The sequence below is a fragment of the Capricornis sumatraensis genome, chromosome 22, assembly GCF_032405125.1.
Source record: "Capricornis sumatraensis isolate serow.1 chromosome 22, serow.2, whole genome shotgun sequence".
Lineage (NCBI taxonomy): Eukaryota > Metazoa > Chordata > Mammalia > Artiodactyla > Bovidae > Capricornis > Capricornis sumatraensis.
Genome location: NC_091090.1, coordinates 33,769,952 through 33,786,613, shown reverse-complemented (window position 1 = coordinate 33,786,613; position 16,662 = coordinate 33,769,952). Strand labels below are relative to the sequence as shown.

General features: G+C 40.9%; 2 protein-coding genes and 3 non-coding genes across 5 annotated transcripts in view; all 5 read right to left on the bottom strand.

Annotated features, from left to right (window-relative positions):
* Nucleotides 1–16,662, bottom strand: part of LOC138069278 (zinc finger protein 184-like) — a 1,142,341-nt gene that overhangs the window by 859,283 nt on the left and 266,396 nt on the right. The window lies entirely within an intron of this gene.
* On the bottom strand, nucleotides 1,541–1,613 carry TRNAF-GAA (transfer RNA phenylalanine (anticodon GAA)). Its single transcript has one exon. It is a non-coding gene; the product is annotated as a tRNA-Phe (tRNA).
* LOC138069295 (olfactory receptor 2B11-like) lies at nucleotides 2,884–3,828 on the bottom strand. The gene has a single exon (XM_068960550.1). It carries the CDS (start codon nucleotides 3,826–3,828, stop codon nucleotides 2,884–2,886), a length of 945 nt encoding a protein of 314 aa, XP_068816651.1.
* Nucleotides 9,922–9,995, bottom strand: TRNAT-UGU (transfer RNA threonine (anticodon UGU)). Its single transcript has one exon. It is a non-coding gene; the product is annotated as a tRNA-Thr (tRNA).
* Nucleotides 13,646–13,727, bottom strand: TRNAL-AAG (transfer RNA leucine (anticodon AAG)). Its single transcript has one exon. It is a non-coding gene; the product is annotated as a tRNA-Leu (tRNA).

Sequence of the window (16,662 nt, the reverse complement as noted above, 5' to 3'; positions counted from 1 at the left end):
ACACTTTAGCCACATTTTTTATAATCCTAAACCAGAAGTGAAGTCGCTCAGCCGTGTCCAACTCTTTGCGACCCCATAGACTGTAGCCCACCAGGTTTCTCTGTCCATGGAATTCTCCAGGCAAGAATACTGGAGTGGGTTGCCATTTCCTTCTCCAGGGGATCTTCCCGACCCAGGGATCAGATCCAGGGATTGAACCCCAGTCTCCCGCATTGCAGGCAGATGCTTTAACCTCTGAGCCATCAGGAAAGCCCTTACAGCAATCCAAAAGTCCATTAACAGCAAGATGAATAAAAAAATGGAAGTTTATTCATAAAATGGTATGAATGACGAAAGTGAATGAACTACAGCTACAGGCCACAGTGATAGCTTTCACAAACGTAATGATGAATGAAAGAAACCAGACACAAAAGATGCATATTTCATGATTCCATTTATATCAAGTTTAAAACAGGGAAAACGAATCTCTGTGTTAGAAGCCACAACAGGGAGAAAGAAAGGAATAGTTAGGGAGGGAGCACAACTGGGGTCTTCCGGGGAACTGGTAATGTTCTATTTTTTGATGTTGGTGGTAGTTGTGTGGGTGATTTCACTTCAGGAATTTCATTTAGCTGTATACCTAAGATTTGTGTACTTTTAAAATAGATATACTATATTTCAATAGTTTGTATTTTTTAAAATCAAACCATTTCTACAGATGAAGAAACTGAGAAATGGATTTAAGTTATTTTTCCTCAAGGTTTTTAAATATTATTATTATTACTGAAAAATATTGTCATTACTGAAGTTTAGTGAGTTTAAGGACACTCCAACTCAGGAGTTTCATCAGTTCTCATTCTCCAGTTTCCTCTTTTCCTTCTCCTTATTCTATTCCTCCCCTCTTAATTACCACTAGACCACTGTATCTCCGGGTTCTCATTTTGTTCCTTGCACCTGTTATCATTCAGTCATCCATCGATTCACTGATCTTTTAGCACACATTCATTAAGAGCAGGTACATGCACTTTAGGACTCAAAATGCCATGACTTTATTTAGGACTGAGGCAGGCTGTTGATTGCCCACTAAGTAAGTAGCTCCTTTTTATTAGATATCAGAACTCAAATTTTTTATCTGTGTCCATTGGCACCTGGAATAAAAATTAACAGAGCAATGAAGTTTGGAGAGCTTCCTAACTGGTGACCTCACTGAGATGCAGGAAAGGCATGCCCTGAAAGTGAATGGATGCTCTGCCCACTGCTCCTCCCTGTCATATCTTGCCCTATGCATATCTTGAATTTGGCTATTCCTGAGTTATATTTTTTATAATAAATTGGTACGTGTGTGCTAAGTCATGTCTGACTTTTTGAGATCTATGGACCATAGCCCTCCAGGCTCCTCTGTCCATGGGATTCTCCAAGCAAGAATTTGTTGGTTGGGTTGTTGGAGTGGGTTGCTGTACCCTCCTGCAAGGGATCAAACCGATGTCTCTTAGGTCTCCTGCATTGGTAGGTGGGTTCATTATCACTAGCGGCCTGGGAAACCCCCAAAAAAGTGCTTTTCTGCCAAAACCTGGGATTGAACCAGGCACCTTTAGATTTTCAGTCTAACGCTCTCTCAACTGAGCTATTTCAGCCCCAAGATAAGTTGGTAAAAGTATGTAAAATGTTTCTTTGAATTTTGTGAGCTGTTCTAGCAAATTATCAAATCTGAGGAGGGAGTTGTAGAAGCGCTTGACTTTATAGTTGGCTGGTCAGAAGTACAGGTGGCCTGAATTTGTTATTGGCTTCTGAAGTGGAGGTATGAGAGCAGGCAGTTAACTAGATGTGAGCTGAGAAAGGGGGTGGGAGCAAGAGCCAGGTGACTGGAAATGGTCCATCTTGTGGCGACAGGAGTCCTAGAGGCAAAGAAAGGATGCAATAGATGGGAATTTCTGGTCTCTGAATGTCACCTTTTGCTCATTATGCCCTCATTACAATAAAGTTAGCCTTATAGAAAAGAAGTGCCCATTATGTACTGACACAATGACACTTCTGCTCAAGACTAAAGAGGGGTGAAAAATCCCTCTTACCCTGGGGAAGGGAGAGCTGGGATGAAAATCAAGAGATTTGACCTGAAACCCCTGCCTCTTCAATGAATATTGTCTGTGCAATCATTTTCACATTCCATATAATCAGCTTGCCGAAGGACTTGCTGCTCACCTGATTCTGCCCATTCTCCCTCCTGAGACTGTACTACTGCTTAACAAATTCTCACTTTGCTGTCTTAGCTTCTCTGTCTCAACTCTGAATTCTTACTGCAACAAGAAGAGAACCTATTCTCCAAGAGTAAAATTTTGTGGAATTGAGCCCTTAATCTGTGAGATCTATGCTAACTCTGGGTAGTGTCAGAATTAAATTGAGGGGGCTTTCCTGGTGGTTCAGTGGTTTAAGAGTCCACCTTGCAATGAAAGGAACACTGGTTCCATCCCTAGCATGGGAGGACCCCACATGTCCAGGGAAACTGAGCCCATGCACCACAACTAATGAGCCTGTGCTCTGGAGCCCATACTGAAGCCTATGCACCCTGGATCCCGTGCTCCACAACAAGAGAAGCCGCTGCAACGAGGAGACCTCTCACTGCAGCCAGAGAGAGTAGCCCTCCCTTGCTGCAGCTAGAGAAAGCCTGCACTGAGCAAGAAAGACCCAGCACAACCAAAAAATAGAAGTGAACTGTAGGACATCCAGTTGGTTTTAGAGAACCGGTTATTGTGGGGGAAAAACCCAATGTGTTTGGTATCAGAAGTGGTAAACACAACACACAAAGGTTTTCTTAACTTGACTTTTGAGCATGATTTTGATGGAACATCTATTTAAAGGAGGATATATTTCACATTATTGTTGAGCTTTCCTGTTCAGAATAAAGTGTCATATTCTCTTGGACAAAATGGCCCTCCTCAGAAGTCTCCTCAAAGCTCCTTTAACATCCTTGTTCCTCAAGGTGTAGATGAATGGGTTGGCCATGGGAGTAATAACACAGTAAAACAGCGTCAGAACTTTGATAAGGTCTTGCGGGCTGTCCCCTGAAGGCTGCATATAGATGTAGATGCCAGGGCCATAAAATAAAGACACCACTAATAAGTGCGAAGTACAAGTGTTGAAGGCCTTAAGTCTCCCATCAGCAGAAGGGATTCGAAATACAGCTTGTGCAATATAACTGTAAGAGACAAGAATCATAGAGAGCGGACCCATTATCAGGAAGGCGGCCACCACCGCTAAAGTAAGCTCGTTGACTGTGGTGTCCACACAAGCCATCTTAATTAGACCAGGCAGTTCACAAAAGAAGTGGTCCAGTTCTTGGTTCCCACACAGGGGCAGCTGGACTGTGAGTGTGGACTGCAGTAGTGAATTGGCCAGACCAATGAGCCAAGCAGTGCTGGAGAGCTGTTGGCAGAGCTTGTGGTTCATGATGACAGGGTATCTCAGAGGCTTACACACAGCCACATAGCGGTCTAAGGCCATGGTGCCAAGCAGGACACATTCAGTACAGCCTAGCCAGTGAAATACATAGGCCTGGGTCATGCAGCCTATATAAGTGATGTTCTTGTTGGGTCCACCTAAGTTGAACAACATTTGGGGTACAGTCGTGGTGGTGAAACAGAGGTCCAGAAAGGAGAGGCTTGTGAGGAAGAAATACATAGGACTTTGGAGTTGGGAATCTAGTTGGGAAACCAGAATAATAGCAATGTTTCCCAATAGTGTGAACATGTAGGAGGTTAGGAGGGCAAAGAAGAGAGGAACATCCAACCATGGATATTTGATAAAGCCCATGAGAATGAAATCCTCTGCAAAACTTTCATTCATGTGCTTCATTGAATTTTGATGGGAGACACCTGCTAAAATGAAGAAAAAGAAGGATGACTTTAAAAACCCCGATTTGGGACTTCCCTGGTGGTCCAGTGGCTAAGACTCAGATATTCCAATGCAAGGGGCCTGAGTTCAACCCCTGATCAGGGGTTGCCACAACTAAGACCTGGCATAGCATGCATAAATGAATGAATGAATAAAAACATATCTTGAAAAAAAAACCTGAGTTGGCAGAAGTTTTGACGATACCAGGGGAAAAATTATACCTTTATGGGGGAGCAACGGAGTATATCCTCCATAGAAACATTAAGGAATATAATAATTAAAATTAATATTAAAAGTCACATTTGAAAAAATCCTCAGTAGAGAAAGTGGCTTCATTTTCCCCCCCATATCAATACCCTATGTGATAGGTTAGTGGACATTCATCACTTGTTTTGGCTCTTCTGTATGATTAAAGAAGCTACTGGGAGGCGGTCTTCTCCTAGCTACCTTGCAGCTAAACGACTGTACGACCTAAGAGGTGGGGGCTTGGGTAGGTGCTTAGATCATGAAGGTAGAGCCTTCATGTAAGGGGTGCTCTTATAAAAGAGAACCCACAGTGATTCCTGTTCTTTCCACCAGATGAAGTTACACCTATAAGGTGCTAAACGTGGGCTCAGACACTGAAACTGCCAATGCCATGATCTTGGATTTCCCAGTTTCCCGAACTGTGAGATAAATGTTGTATATAGGTCCCCTGGTCTCTGACATTTTGTTACAGCAACCCAAATGGACTAAGACATACATCATCAGGGAAATGCAAATTAGAACAACAATCAGATTCCACCACACACCTATTAGAGTGCATGGAATCCAGAACAGTGATACCAAATGCTGGTGTGGATGTGGTGGGAATACAAAATGGTATCGCCACTTTGGAAGACAGTCTGGCAGTTTCTTACAAAACTAAACATACTCTTAATAATGTGATCCAGCAATCACACTCCTGGGTATTTACCCAAATGAGCTGAAAACTTATATCCACACAAAAGCCTGCACAAAGATGTTTGTAACAGCTCTGCTCATAATTGCCAAAATTTGGAAGCAACCAAGATGTCCTTCAGAAGGTGAATGGGTAAATTAACTGTGGTACATCCAGACAACTCAGTGCTAAAAGGACACAAGCTGTCAAGCCACAAAAAGACATAGAACTTCGAATGCTAATTACTAACTGAAAGAAGCCATCTGAAAAGGCAACATAATATACTGTACGATTCCAACTATCATACAGTATGTTTGGAAAATGCAAACCTATGAAGATAGTAAAAAGATCAGTGGCCAGTGTTTAGGAGGAAGGGAGGGATGACTAGGTAGAACACAGAGGATTTTTAGGCAATGAAACTACTCAGTATGATATAATGGTGTATGCGTGTCATTATACATTTTTTCAAACCCACAGAATGTACAGTACCAGAGGGAACCATAACATAATTATGGATTTGGGGTGATTATGATTTCCTGGGTAAGTTCATCAGTTGTAACAATTGTACCACCCTGGTGAGAGATGTTGCTAAAGGAGGAGGTTGTGCACGTGTGGGGAGTAAGGGTTATATGGGAAACCTCTGTACTCTTGCTCAGTTCTGCTGTGATATAAAACTGTTCTAAAGATAAAATCTTAAAAATCCTAATACTTCCTTACTGAGTGGGATGCAGAGTAAAAGGAACAATTCTCCTCATGGCCCTCTCCGCCAAGTAAACAGGGTTAAGATTGCTGCAGGCTCTCCCAGGGCAAGAAACACTACAAGTCCTTGCTAATTTGGGGCAGAAATTTGGAGACAGTATACGAGAATGAATTCTGAGATTGTTAGACCAAAAAAATTAGTTATGAATTTGTTATCATTGTTACCTTTACCAGAGAGGCTTGTTTCAATTTACTGCCTGGAGCCATGGGTATGATTTTAATTTTCTTTTTCCTGTTGTTTTAGTTAACACTAAAATCTGGGTTTAAAGGGTCCCACCTAAATAATGTTGACTTGTCAGAATTCCCTTAGCATATAGTAGAAGGACCCCGAAGACATGCGTGGGTTATGTAATATTTGCATTAACTTGATTGATGAAAACAGACTGGTGATGAAGACAAGATTCCTTGTAATGTCTCCAAAAACAAACAAAAACAACAGGAATTGTACAATTTGATCATCTATGAGAACTGAGAGATTTATTTTTTAGGTAACAATAGTTCATTACATGATTCCACTGTGGCTAATGTTTATAAGGTCGTGAAAGTGTATACACTCCACGGTGTAAGGTCATGAAAGTGTATACACTCCACGGTGATCAAACCAAAAAGATATAAGAGGATCTGGAGAGTGAAGCATAGATCTCTCTCTCACACGCTCACTTTTTCTCTCTCTTTGTTATGTAAGGGTTAAAAGTTCTCATTTTTTGTAGTAAGTAATAAATCATATTTAAAACTAAAAATGCAGATAGAATAAAAGCAAGAAATATGGGTAAATAGAAGAAAACACTAAGTTATTAAAAATGTGTTACCTCAGGAGAATGGGAATTGAGAGTGAGAAATGATGAGGAAGGGAACTGCTCTTTTTCATTGTAAAATACTATTTTATTTTTTGAACTTTAAACATATATGTCTTTAATATAAAAGAAAATTAAGTATGAAGGAATGGAAGGGATCTGAATATTTACCCATGATGGTCAGGGCACTGGAGGGATATACATTACTTGAAAGCATGGAAAGCACACATCATCAACTATTGCAGCACAGGGTACACAATGTGAGGTGGTGGAAAATCAAGCTGTAAAAACAGCTTGGGTCCAGGATACGGAAAATCTTGAATACTAGGCAAGGAATCTAATCAAATTCCTTTAAAAAACAAATTTTTAAAATTCATTTTTTTTAAAAAAGAAGAGGTGTGAAATGATGAGAGCAGCACTTTAGAACATTTTTTATGACTGAATAACTAGGGACTCAAATAGAGACCGGAAGCTGGGAGGTTACTACAAGAGTCTATGGGAGAGGGTCTGAGAATGTTAGCTCTCATAGTGGTAGTGGGAATGAAGAGCAAATTAAGAATGTCGGAGAGAGGAAAGAGCAGAAAGAACGCTTGAAGTTTCAATCTGAGGTGCTGAAAGAATGAAAATTCAGTTAACAGAAAGAAGCATGTATATGAGAATTGATAGGAATACATGATTTAACCAAGAAAAGAGCTCAGGAAAAAAAAAATATTTAAAACTTGACCTATAACAATCGGCCCTGAGGATCTATTCACCAGAGGATGGATTCCTGCTTCACCCAGACACCTCTAGTTCAACTTGACCAACTGCCCATTTATAAAATATCATACAGCTACCTGAATTCATGACTAGGATGGTTTGTTGTAGCCATTTAACTACCAAGGACAGGGACACAGATAGAAAGAGGCAGAAGCAGAGACAATGGAGTATGTCTCCAGAAAAGATAATAGACTATATTTGCCAGGAAGTTCATACATTTGAGTATAAAATGGCTGAAAACCAAGATCCCATTGCCCCCACTCCACTTTGAAAATCCTCATTTTTTTTTAACCATTGGTTGTTTATATTTTTGATCCTCAAATTTATCTTCAGAGTACTGGCCTTCATTCATGCATTTTAAAGCAAAAAGATAAAAATTTTATTACTGAGAAATTCTTTCTGATCTTCACATTGGGGTGTAACAAAAATGACAGTATTGGTCTTTAGAGAATTGCTTTTTGGTGGCTTGACCTGCGTTCTGACTCCTCCCCATCTCCTAGACAATTGGATTTTGTTGGACAAAATTCTGGGATTAACATAATTTTGAACAAATGACAACCATTGGTCTGGCATAATGAGAAACCATTTAGCTCATAGAGGTATCTTATCCTGCCTGATCTTGTCCAAAACTCAGAACCTTCATTTTCTATCTCAAAACAAAACTGAACAAAACCCAATATCATCTAGGATGGCATGAATAGAAAGAGACATCACTAGAACTTACCTCTTCTTATTTGAATTTGTATTTAGGAGATGTCTTTAGCTATAGAAGTTTAGTCAGGAGAAAGGTTGCAAAAGAGTTGGATCCCAACAATCCTGAGAAAGGGAAGCAAATATGATAAGGTCAGGGCTTCAGTAAAACTCACTAAGGGTCTTGATATGCAAGTAGGGTGAATGTGATTCTGGAGGCATCGAATAATCTGTATTGGTTCCAAATTTGATTTAAAAGCAGATAAAACCAGTTTGCATCCAGTGTGCCAGTGATCCCATAGGGGCTGTCATTGGTGAATTAATCTCCTTGGAGATACTGTCTATCTTTTGTTTACACTTTTGGTCGCAATTGAAGGTTGCATCAGTTCTTCCACTCATTAATTCCATCTTAATAGGGCTTCCCTGGTGACTCAGACGGTAAAGAATTTGCCTGCGATGCAGGAGACCTGCGTTTGATCCCTGAGTCAGGAAGATCCCCTGGAGAAGGGAATGGCTACTCACTCCAACCCATTCCAGTATTCTTGTCTGGAGAATTCCATGGACATAGAAGTTTGGCTGACTACAGTCCACGGGGTCACAAAGAGCTGGTCATGACTGACATACCATCATTTTTCACTAGCTGAATAATACACTATGTTTAAATCTAAAGAATCAGGGCATGAAGAGAGCATGTCCAAGGCAAAAAAACAAAAACAAACAAACAAAACCAAAACCAACCAAATAACAGAGTCTAGGAGATGGAGAAGATTAATTCAATTTGTCTATATGGCCTGCTCATTTTTTCATGGAGAACCTCCTACATAGACTTCTGAGGTTTTATATTTTCCTCCTCCCTAAGTTAAATGCATTAAGCAACTGTTCACTGGGCTGATTATCTTCCAGCAGAAAACAGAAAGTTATCTCAGGATCCCTAACCAATAGGACTAAGGATTGAGATCAGTCTAAGTTGCTTAATTTTATTTAGCTCTGTGGCCAAAAACTTCATTCTTGACTCTAATGAAATTAGAAGATAGATATCATGAGAAAAGCATGGATTCCAGAATTAGATCTGAATTTGACATTTAATTTTGTCACTTTGTTACCATGAATATTATTGAATTTGTTTCCTTATCTTCAAAGAACTGATTATAACACATATTTGACAGGATTGTTGGGCTAATTAGATGACAGCATGTCTGGAAACTCTTGGAATGTAGCAGACTTCCAATAATGGTAACTTGATGATAATGAGAGTAAGCAGATGTTCATGAATCAGTACTAAAGTGCTAATAGTGTACAAAAGTGACCTCACTTTCAGTTCTGTTGTGTGTGCAATATTTTAAGTTGGATACTTGCAAATGTGATTCACTTACTTCAAAATCAGTTGGAGTGCTTGTGAAAAACACACATCTCTGGGAAGTCCACCAAAACAGAATTAAAACCTCTGGGGATGAGTTTTAACTAGTTCCCAAGGCAATTTAAATGTATATTGGGCTTGGGAATCATTGCATTATAGAATCATTTTGTTGTTTTCTTTTTAATTATAAAATTAAAGTTCAGGTTCTAGAGGGGCCAATTTATGTATTCCCTTTGGGACTAAAGCCCTTCCATGAAGACTGAAGGAATATAAGCAAATGTAAATTACCATTATTATAATATAGTAATATTTGGAAAATCATATATAAAACAGATAACATAATGCTGAGTTCCCTAAAATCACTAATAAGTTGCATGGGAGCTCAGAAATAGGCTTTAAGAGTTGGTACAGTTTTGTCACCACCCTCTACTCCCCATCTCCCAGTAAGAAATGAGAGGACAGGGAAAGATGAAAAACAAAAGGCCATTTTCTTTGTTTCCATAAAGTGACCCACCATCTTCTCTTCCAAGCTTTGTTTGTTTGCTTGTTTCTGGCTCCAACCCTGCAAGGATGAACCCTCATCTTCTGCATTGGAAGGGCAGTGTCTTGAGGCTGGAACGCCAGGAAGTCCTGCCTTTTCTTTAGAACTGAGAATTTTTGCAGTTACAGCTGCTTCTGCGTGATTGAATCAAAATTTACAATACCTAGTACACTGAAGAATTAGAAGCAGTGGGGAGTTAATGAAGAATTTGGGCCCCAATGAAGAAAAAAAGCAGAGGCCCCACTGGGATTCGAACCCAGGATCTCCTGTTTACAAGACAGGCGCTTTAACCAACTAAGCCATGGAGCCCGCACGTAAACCCGCCTTATACTCGGTCTGTCCTCACTGTGAGATTAAATATTCTTGAGGTAGTTTGTGGGATTTAGAGCAGTTTACTGTGAGAAAAGAGAGAAATTTTAAGAAGACGTTTTGCTTACTTAGACGCGCTGCAGAACAAGCTGGAAAAGTTTCGGGCAGCTTGAATGTTGGAACCAACAGGACTTCAACTAATTCAGTGGGAATCGTCAATAAAAATCGGAGCTACTCACTTTTTCCAAAAGGGATAAATTCTTCTAAAAGCAAACTTTGCTGTTACTGCACCTCGACTTTTGTAACTGAGTTTTTTCATTCCAGTAACCTAAGTGACGGGCTCTGAAAATGGAACTCCACTAACGGGTCTAAGCCCGTTAGACCGCCGAGTCGGGGCACCTAGCGTTCCTACACGTTTGCACTCAGCAAGCGGTGACTTAAAGGGGAAGGACCGCGAGCGGAGAAGGCGGCTGAAGTGTAGAGTTCAGCTAGAGTCAGGCACATCGCTCTCTAAAAATCCAAAAACGCCAGCGTCAAGGTGGTTGTAAAGACTCAGATCACACAACCACAGTTGTAAAGCCCCTCGGAATGCTGAACGGGGAGAGGGCCTAACAGTCCCCTGCGGACCACAGAATGTTCACTGGATCCAGGTACCATCCTCCTTAGGTGGAGAGCCTTACAGTTCCAGAGAACCACCCACTGAACGCTACCCACCAAGGGCCCGCTTTCCAGGGCAATAGGTCCTCAAGTCGCAAAGAAGGCAACGCCTTCTTCCCTCTAACCAGGTTCCTGCACTTCGCTATGACCCGCCCTTCCTTCTCCCAAGTCGCAACCCCGGCGGGGACAGGCCGAGATCTAGGTCTGAGGTTAGTACCCTGATCGTGACTGCGGCCCACCTGAACGTCTGGAAGGCGACAGAGGCAGCTGACTGGGGGGATCGTGGTAGGATAAAGCAGGTGAGGCTAGCACATGGGCCTCTGATATTCCCAAGGGTAGGAATCAAAGCTCCTATTTTGTACAAAGGAAGCAGAAAAAGCAGTCTATTTAAACAGACTACAGAAGTTTCTTAATATGTTTTGGAAATGAGAAAAATGTTTAATTTAAAGCCCTTTTTGGAGGTAGTGTGGGAGCCCTTCTAGGATGCAGAATTAAGTCTCTCATTTCTTTAGAAACATGGGTTCAGATCCCACTGCCATATCCCAGGCCCCACAGGTCCCCAAATGGAACCTAAGTAAATAGGCTCTTCCTTAAAAGCTAAAGGAAAACTCCTGCTTCCGGAATTAGTTTAGATAAGAGTTCTTTCACCGAGGGCAAGTAGCTAAAGGTGTGGGGGTGTGTTTGTGCAGCTCAGTCATGTCGGACTCTTTCTGACCCTATGGATTGTAGCCCACCAAGTTCCTCTGTCTATAGGATTCTCCAGGCAACAATACTGGAGTGAGTTGCCATTTCCTTCTCTAGGGTGGGAAACCTTCCTAATCCAGTCCTTTCCTCTGTCCTAGTTCATGGAGTTTCCCAGAGACATTCAAACTAAAGAACTACAATGAAATAATATTTTCTATCAAGCAGACTAAACAAAAATAATTGTAGTAGTGTTGCCTATTAGCACTTGAAGTCATTGTATGAGTTTCCTGTGGCTCCTGTAACTGATTACCATGTCTCAGTAGCTTTAAAGAACAGAAATTAATTTCCCCACAGTTCTGGAGGTCGGAAGTCCAAAGTCAGTATCACTGGGCAGAAATCAAGGTTCTGACAGGGTCGTACTCCCTGTGGAGGCTGTAGGGGAGAATCTGTCTTTGTCTCTTCCAGCTTCTGGTGGCTACCAGCCTTCCTTGATTTGTAGTTGCATTTCCTCTGCTTTTGTATTCACATCGTCTTCTGTTCCATAATCTCCCTATGCCTCTCTCCTTTAAGAACACTTGGCATGGCATTCAAGCTCCATCTGGATAATCCAGGATAAATTCCCCATCTCAAGATCCCAAACTCAATCCCCTCTGCAAAGATGCTCTCATTTTTAAATTTTTTTTTTTTTGCCATATAAGGTAATATTGACAGCTTCCAGAAATTAGGATGGAAATATTTTTTGAAGATCATTTTTTCAGTCTGCCCTGCAGTAGTAACATCCTGATTCCTCCACCTAGAGACAAGAGGTTAACTGGTTATAACCTCAGTTTCTTTCTCTTAATTAAATAGGAATAATAATATGAACTTTCTTATATATTACTGAGAATATAAAAGAACTATGACAATATCTGGGGCTTTGTAAGAATTTAATGGCTGTTAATTCTCAATGTCACACCAATGTTCTGTGTGGGTCATGGTGTCAAGGAAACAAGCCCTTCCTTGGCTCTCTGGGGATAAATTAGTAACATTTAGGAAAGACTTAGACAAGAACCACCGAAATTACCATCACACATATTTAATTTAGCAACTGTATTTTCAGAAATTTCTATAATACACACACTTATGAAATATGGATCTTATTTTTTGTGTTGTTTATATTGTTAAATGTGGCTTGTTAAATAAAAATATATCCATAACATGGATATATTTTTGAGACAAAAGAAAAATAAGCTATTTCTATGCTGATATGGAAATGGAGGCTTAAAACTCAACATTCAAAAAACGAAGATCACAGCATCTGGTCCTATCACTTCATGGCAAAAAGATGGTAAAACATTGGAAATGGTGACAGATTTTATTTTCTTGGGCTCCAAAATCATTGCAGATGGTGACTGCAACCGTGAAATTTAAAGACTTTTGCTCCTTGGAAGAAAAGCTATGACCAACCTACACAGCATATTAAAAAGCAGAGAGCTTACTTTGCTAACAAAGGTCCCTATAGTCAAAGGGTTTTTCCAGTAGTCAGGTATAGATGTGAAAGTTGGACCATAAAGAAAGCTGACCACCAAAGAATTGATGCTTTTGAACTGTGGTGTTGGAGAAGACTATTGAGAGTCCCTTGGACTGCAAGGAGATCCAACCAGTCCATTCTAAAGGAGATCAGCCCTGGGTGTTCTTTGGAAGGAATGATCAGAAGCTGAAGCTCCAATACTTTGGCCACATGATGAGAACTGACTCATTGGAAAAGACCCTGATGCTGGGAAAGATTGAATGTGGGAGAAGGGGATGACAGAGGATGAGATGGTTGGATGGCATCACCGACTCAATGGACATGAGCTTGAGTAAGCTCTGGGAGTTGATGATCGACAGGGAGGCCTGACCTGCTGCAGTCCATGGGGTCACAAAGAGTCTGACACGACTGAGTGACTGAACTGAACTGAACTGAAAGGCAAGGTGCAATAGAATAGATTTGAAAAGTGCAAAATATGAGAAAAATAATAGGCTTCTTCTGGTTTGTAAGCGAAAAGCACACCTTTAACGTATCATTCCTTATACCTTTGCGTGAGGAATCAGAATCCAGTGCTGGAGTGGAATGAAGCAGGATGAAGACTGATTTTCAATTAAAACATCCTAATAACTATCAACCAACTTCTGCTTATCTAATAACTTACTATCAAAGTTCTGCTTATTTCTTATTTTTATTTCTTAAATCTGTAAGAACATTTCAAAACCCGTTGACATACTCTCTTCCGTAGAAGCTTTTAAAGGGGTCAAACGACTGCTTTAAAGAAGTGGGTCTGCAATAGAGATGGCAGCGGTGGGATTCGAACCCACGCCCCCGAAGAGACTGGAGCCTTAATCCAGCGCCTTAGACCGCTCGGCCACGCTACCATGTAAGTGCATTGCTCAAACTTCTTCTTAGCAGTTGAAAAGACTTGCACAAGCCTGTTATTTTTCCTAGCGTATTTTCCCCCTCCACATACAACTCTGTCATCTCATCCACGAATAAAATCCGCAAACAGGTTCCTACTTAGGGAGATTCACATTTGCCTTCTGTGCTACTTTTCTGATACTCGAAAGTAAAGGGAGACGCAGCCAATGCATAACATCCCTCAAACTCGAAGTCATAAACTCGAATCAGTCACTAAAAAAAAAAAAAAAAGATTAGAAATCGCCGGCACAGCACCCACCGAAACTCGAGATGCAGAGATTGGGAGTCTCCAATTTGTCAACTGCGTTTGGGAGTCAGCAGTGGGAACTGAATTTTTATTTCTTCACCTAGAAAACAGAGACGCTCTTCTCCCCGCTCACACGGAACTTGGGTCAGAGTTTGTGTGTCTGTTTGTGATTTTTTACTAAAGAAAACAACCGCGCAAACCGACCTGCTTTTCGCTGAATGTGATCATGGTCTTAATTTACAAAGTTCAGGGAGGGGATCAGTTTGCTTTCAGTACGTGGTGTAGCATACTCTCCAAGCCCAGAGACGACTTGTTCTACCCGCTCCAACCTCATCTATGCGAACTTGGCGAGTCCCCGGGTCTCCTCCCCCACCTAATCACTGTCTCCAGACCGCTCATCCTCTAGCTGAACAGCCTGATCCATTATATGCTGCACCGTTTAAGTGAGCCCTACTATGATCAGGGGAAGTGGTGTGTAATTCTTCAAAAGGTCTGATTATATTCTATACAGGGAAGAAGTGGTCTTTTTTTTTTTTAGAAAAATGAGATTCAGTTCAGCTAAGTTCAGTCGCTCAGCCGTGTCCGACTCTTTGAGACCCCATGAATCGCACCATGCCAGGCCTCCCTGTCCATCACCAATTCCCGGAGTTTACCCAAACTCATATGCATAGAGTCGGTGATACCATCCAGCCATCTCATCCTCTGTCATCCCCTTCTCCTCCTGCCCCCAGTCCCTCCTAGCCTCAGGGCCTTTTCCAATTAGTCAACTCTTCCCATGAGGCGGCCAGAGTATTGGAGTTTCAGTCTCAGGATCAGTCCTTCCAATGAACATCCAGGACTGATCTCCTTTAGGATGGACTGGTTGGATCTCCTTGCAGTCCAGGGAACTCGCAAGAGTCTTCTCCAACACCATAGTTCAAAAGCATCAATTCTTCAGTGCTCAGCTTTCTTCACAGTCCAACTCTCACATCCATACATGACCACTGGAAAAACCATAGCCTTGACCAGACGGACCTTTGTTAGCAAAGTAATGTCTCTGCTTTTGAATATGCTATCTAGGTTGGTCATAAGTTTCCTTCCAAGGAGTAAGCATCTTTTAATTTCATGACCGCAATCACCATCTGCAGTGACTTTGGAGCCCCCAAAAATAGTCAGCCACTGTTTCCACTATTTCCCCATCTATTTCCCAGGAAGTCATGGGACCAGATGCCATGATCTTCGTTTTCTGAATGTGGAGCTTTAAGCCAACTTTTTTGCTCTTTCACTTTCATCAAGAGGCTTTTTAGTTCCTCTTCACTGCTGCCATAAGGGTAGTGTCATCTCCATATCTGAGGATATTGATATTTCTCCTGGCAATTTTCATTCCAGCTTGTGCTTCTTCCAGCCCAGCGTTTCTAATGATGTACTCTGCATAGAAGTTAAATAAGCAGGGTGACAATTTACAGCCTTGACGTACTCCTTTTCCTATTTGGAACCAGCCTGTTGTTCCATGTCCAGTTCTAACTGTTGCTTCCTGATCTGCATACAGATTTCTCAAGAGGCAGGTCAAGTGGTCTGGTATTCCCATCTCTTTCAGAATTTTCCACAGTTTATTGTGATCCACAGTCAAAGGCTTTCTATATTTTTTAGTTAAAGAGAAAATGTATAGAAAAGTATCAAAGAAAAGTGCCTGAGAGCAATTTGAAAGTAGAGACTAGTTAGGATATATTCAGTCTACTACTATTGCTGACATCACTAAATCCGTGATGGAAGAACAGGGATGTTTTTTAAAAGTAACTGAAATAGTTTGTGAAATATTTGGGATCTTAGGGTAAAAAGTACAGCATTTTGAAGATAAACTTTTGTTATAAAGTGTTGCTAAATGAACTAAATTATGTAGAATTTTAATGAAGTAATCACATAACATTTTATCAATAATAAAATATTCCTGTTCAGTAGAAAATTGAAATTTTATCTGTGATTGTTAGTTCTGTAAAATCACAGATAATAACCACTCTGTCACTACACCTTACTAGCACAGGGCTTGACACATCATAGGTACTCAGTAAAATTTTAGTCAGTTGTATACTACCCATACATTAAGGTAGGGGTTTTCATCCAATAAAAACTTAACTGAAACCGTACAATGTATTAGTCACTATTTTAAGTTCTGGGACGGGAACAGTGAACAAGGAAAATACAAAGTCGAAGCCCTTGTCGAGCTTATATTCTAGAAGAAAAGACAGACAATAAATAATGCAGGACGCTGGGGTTTGATCCCTGGATCAGGAAAATCCCCTGAGAAGGGAATGGCAATCCAATCCAGTATTCTTGCCTAGAAAATTCCATGGACAGAGGAGCCTGGTGGGCTATGTAGTCCATGGGGTCACAAAGAGTCGAACACGAGTGACTTCATAGTAGTCATAGTTAAGTGAGCCCAAGTTCTACTGCTTCTCATCTACTGAGTAGCCACAAGCCTATCGGCAAGTCACTTAAACTTATTTGGTCTTACTTTTATCATATGTAAATGATATGACAATAATAAAAGTTGCCTACAGTGATAGATAGATGGCCACTACATGTAACATACATATAAGAGTACCTTGCCCGTAATATGCACTCAGTACAGTTTGCTATCATCATTTGTATCATTTATTAGTATTCACTGA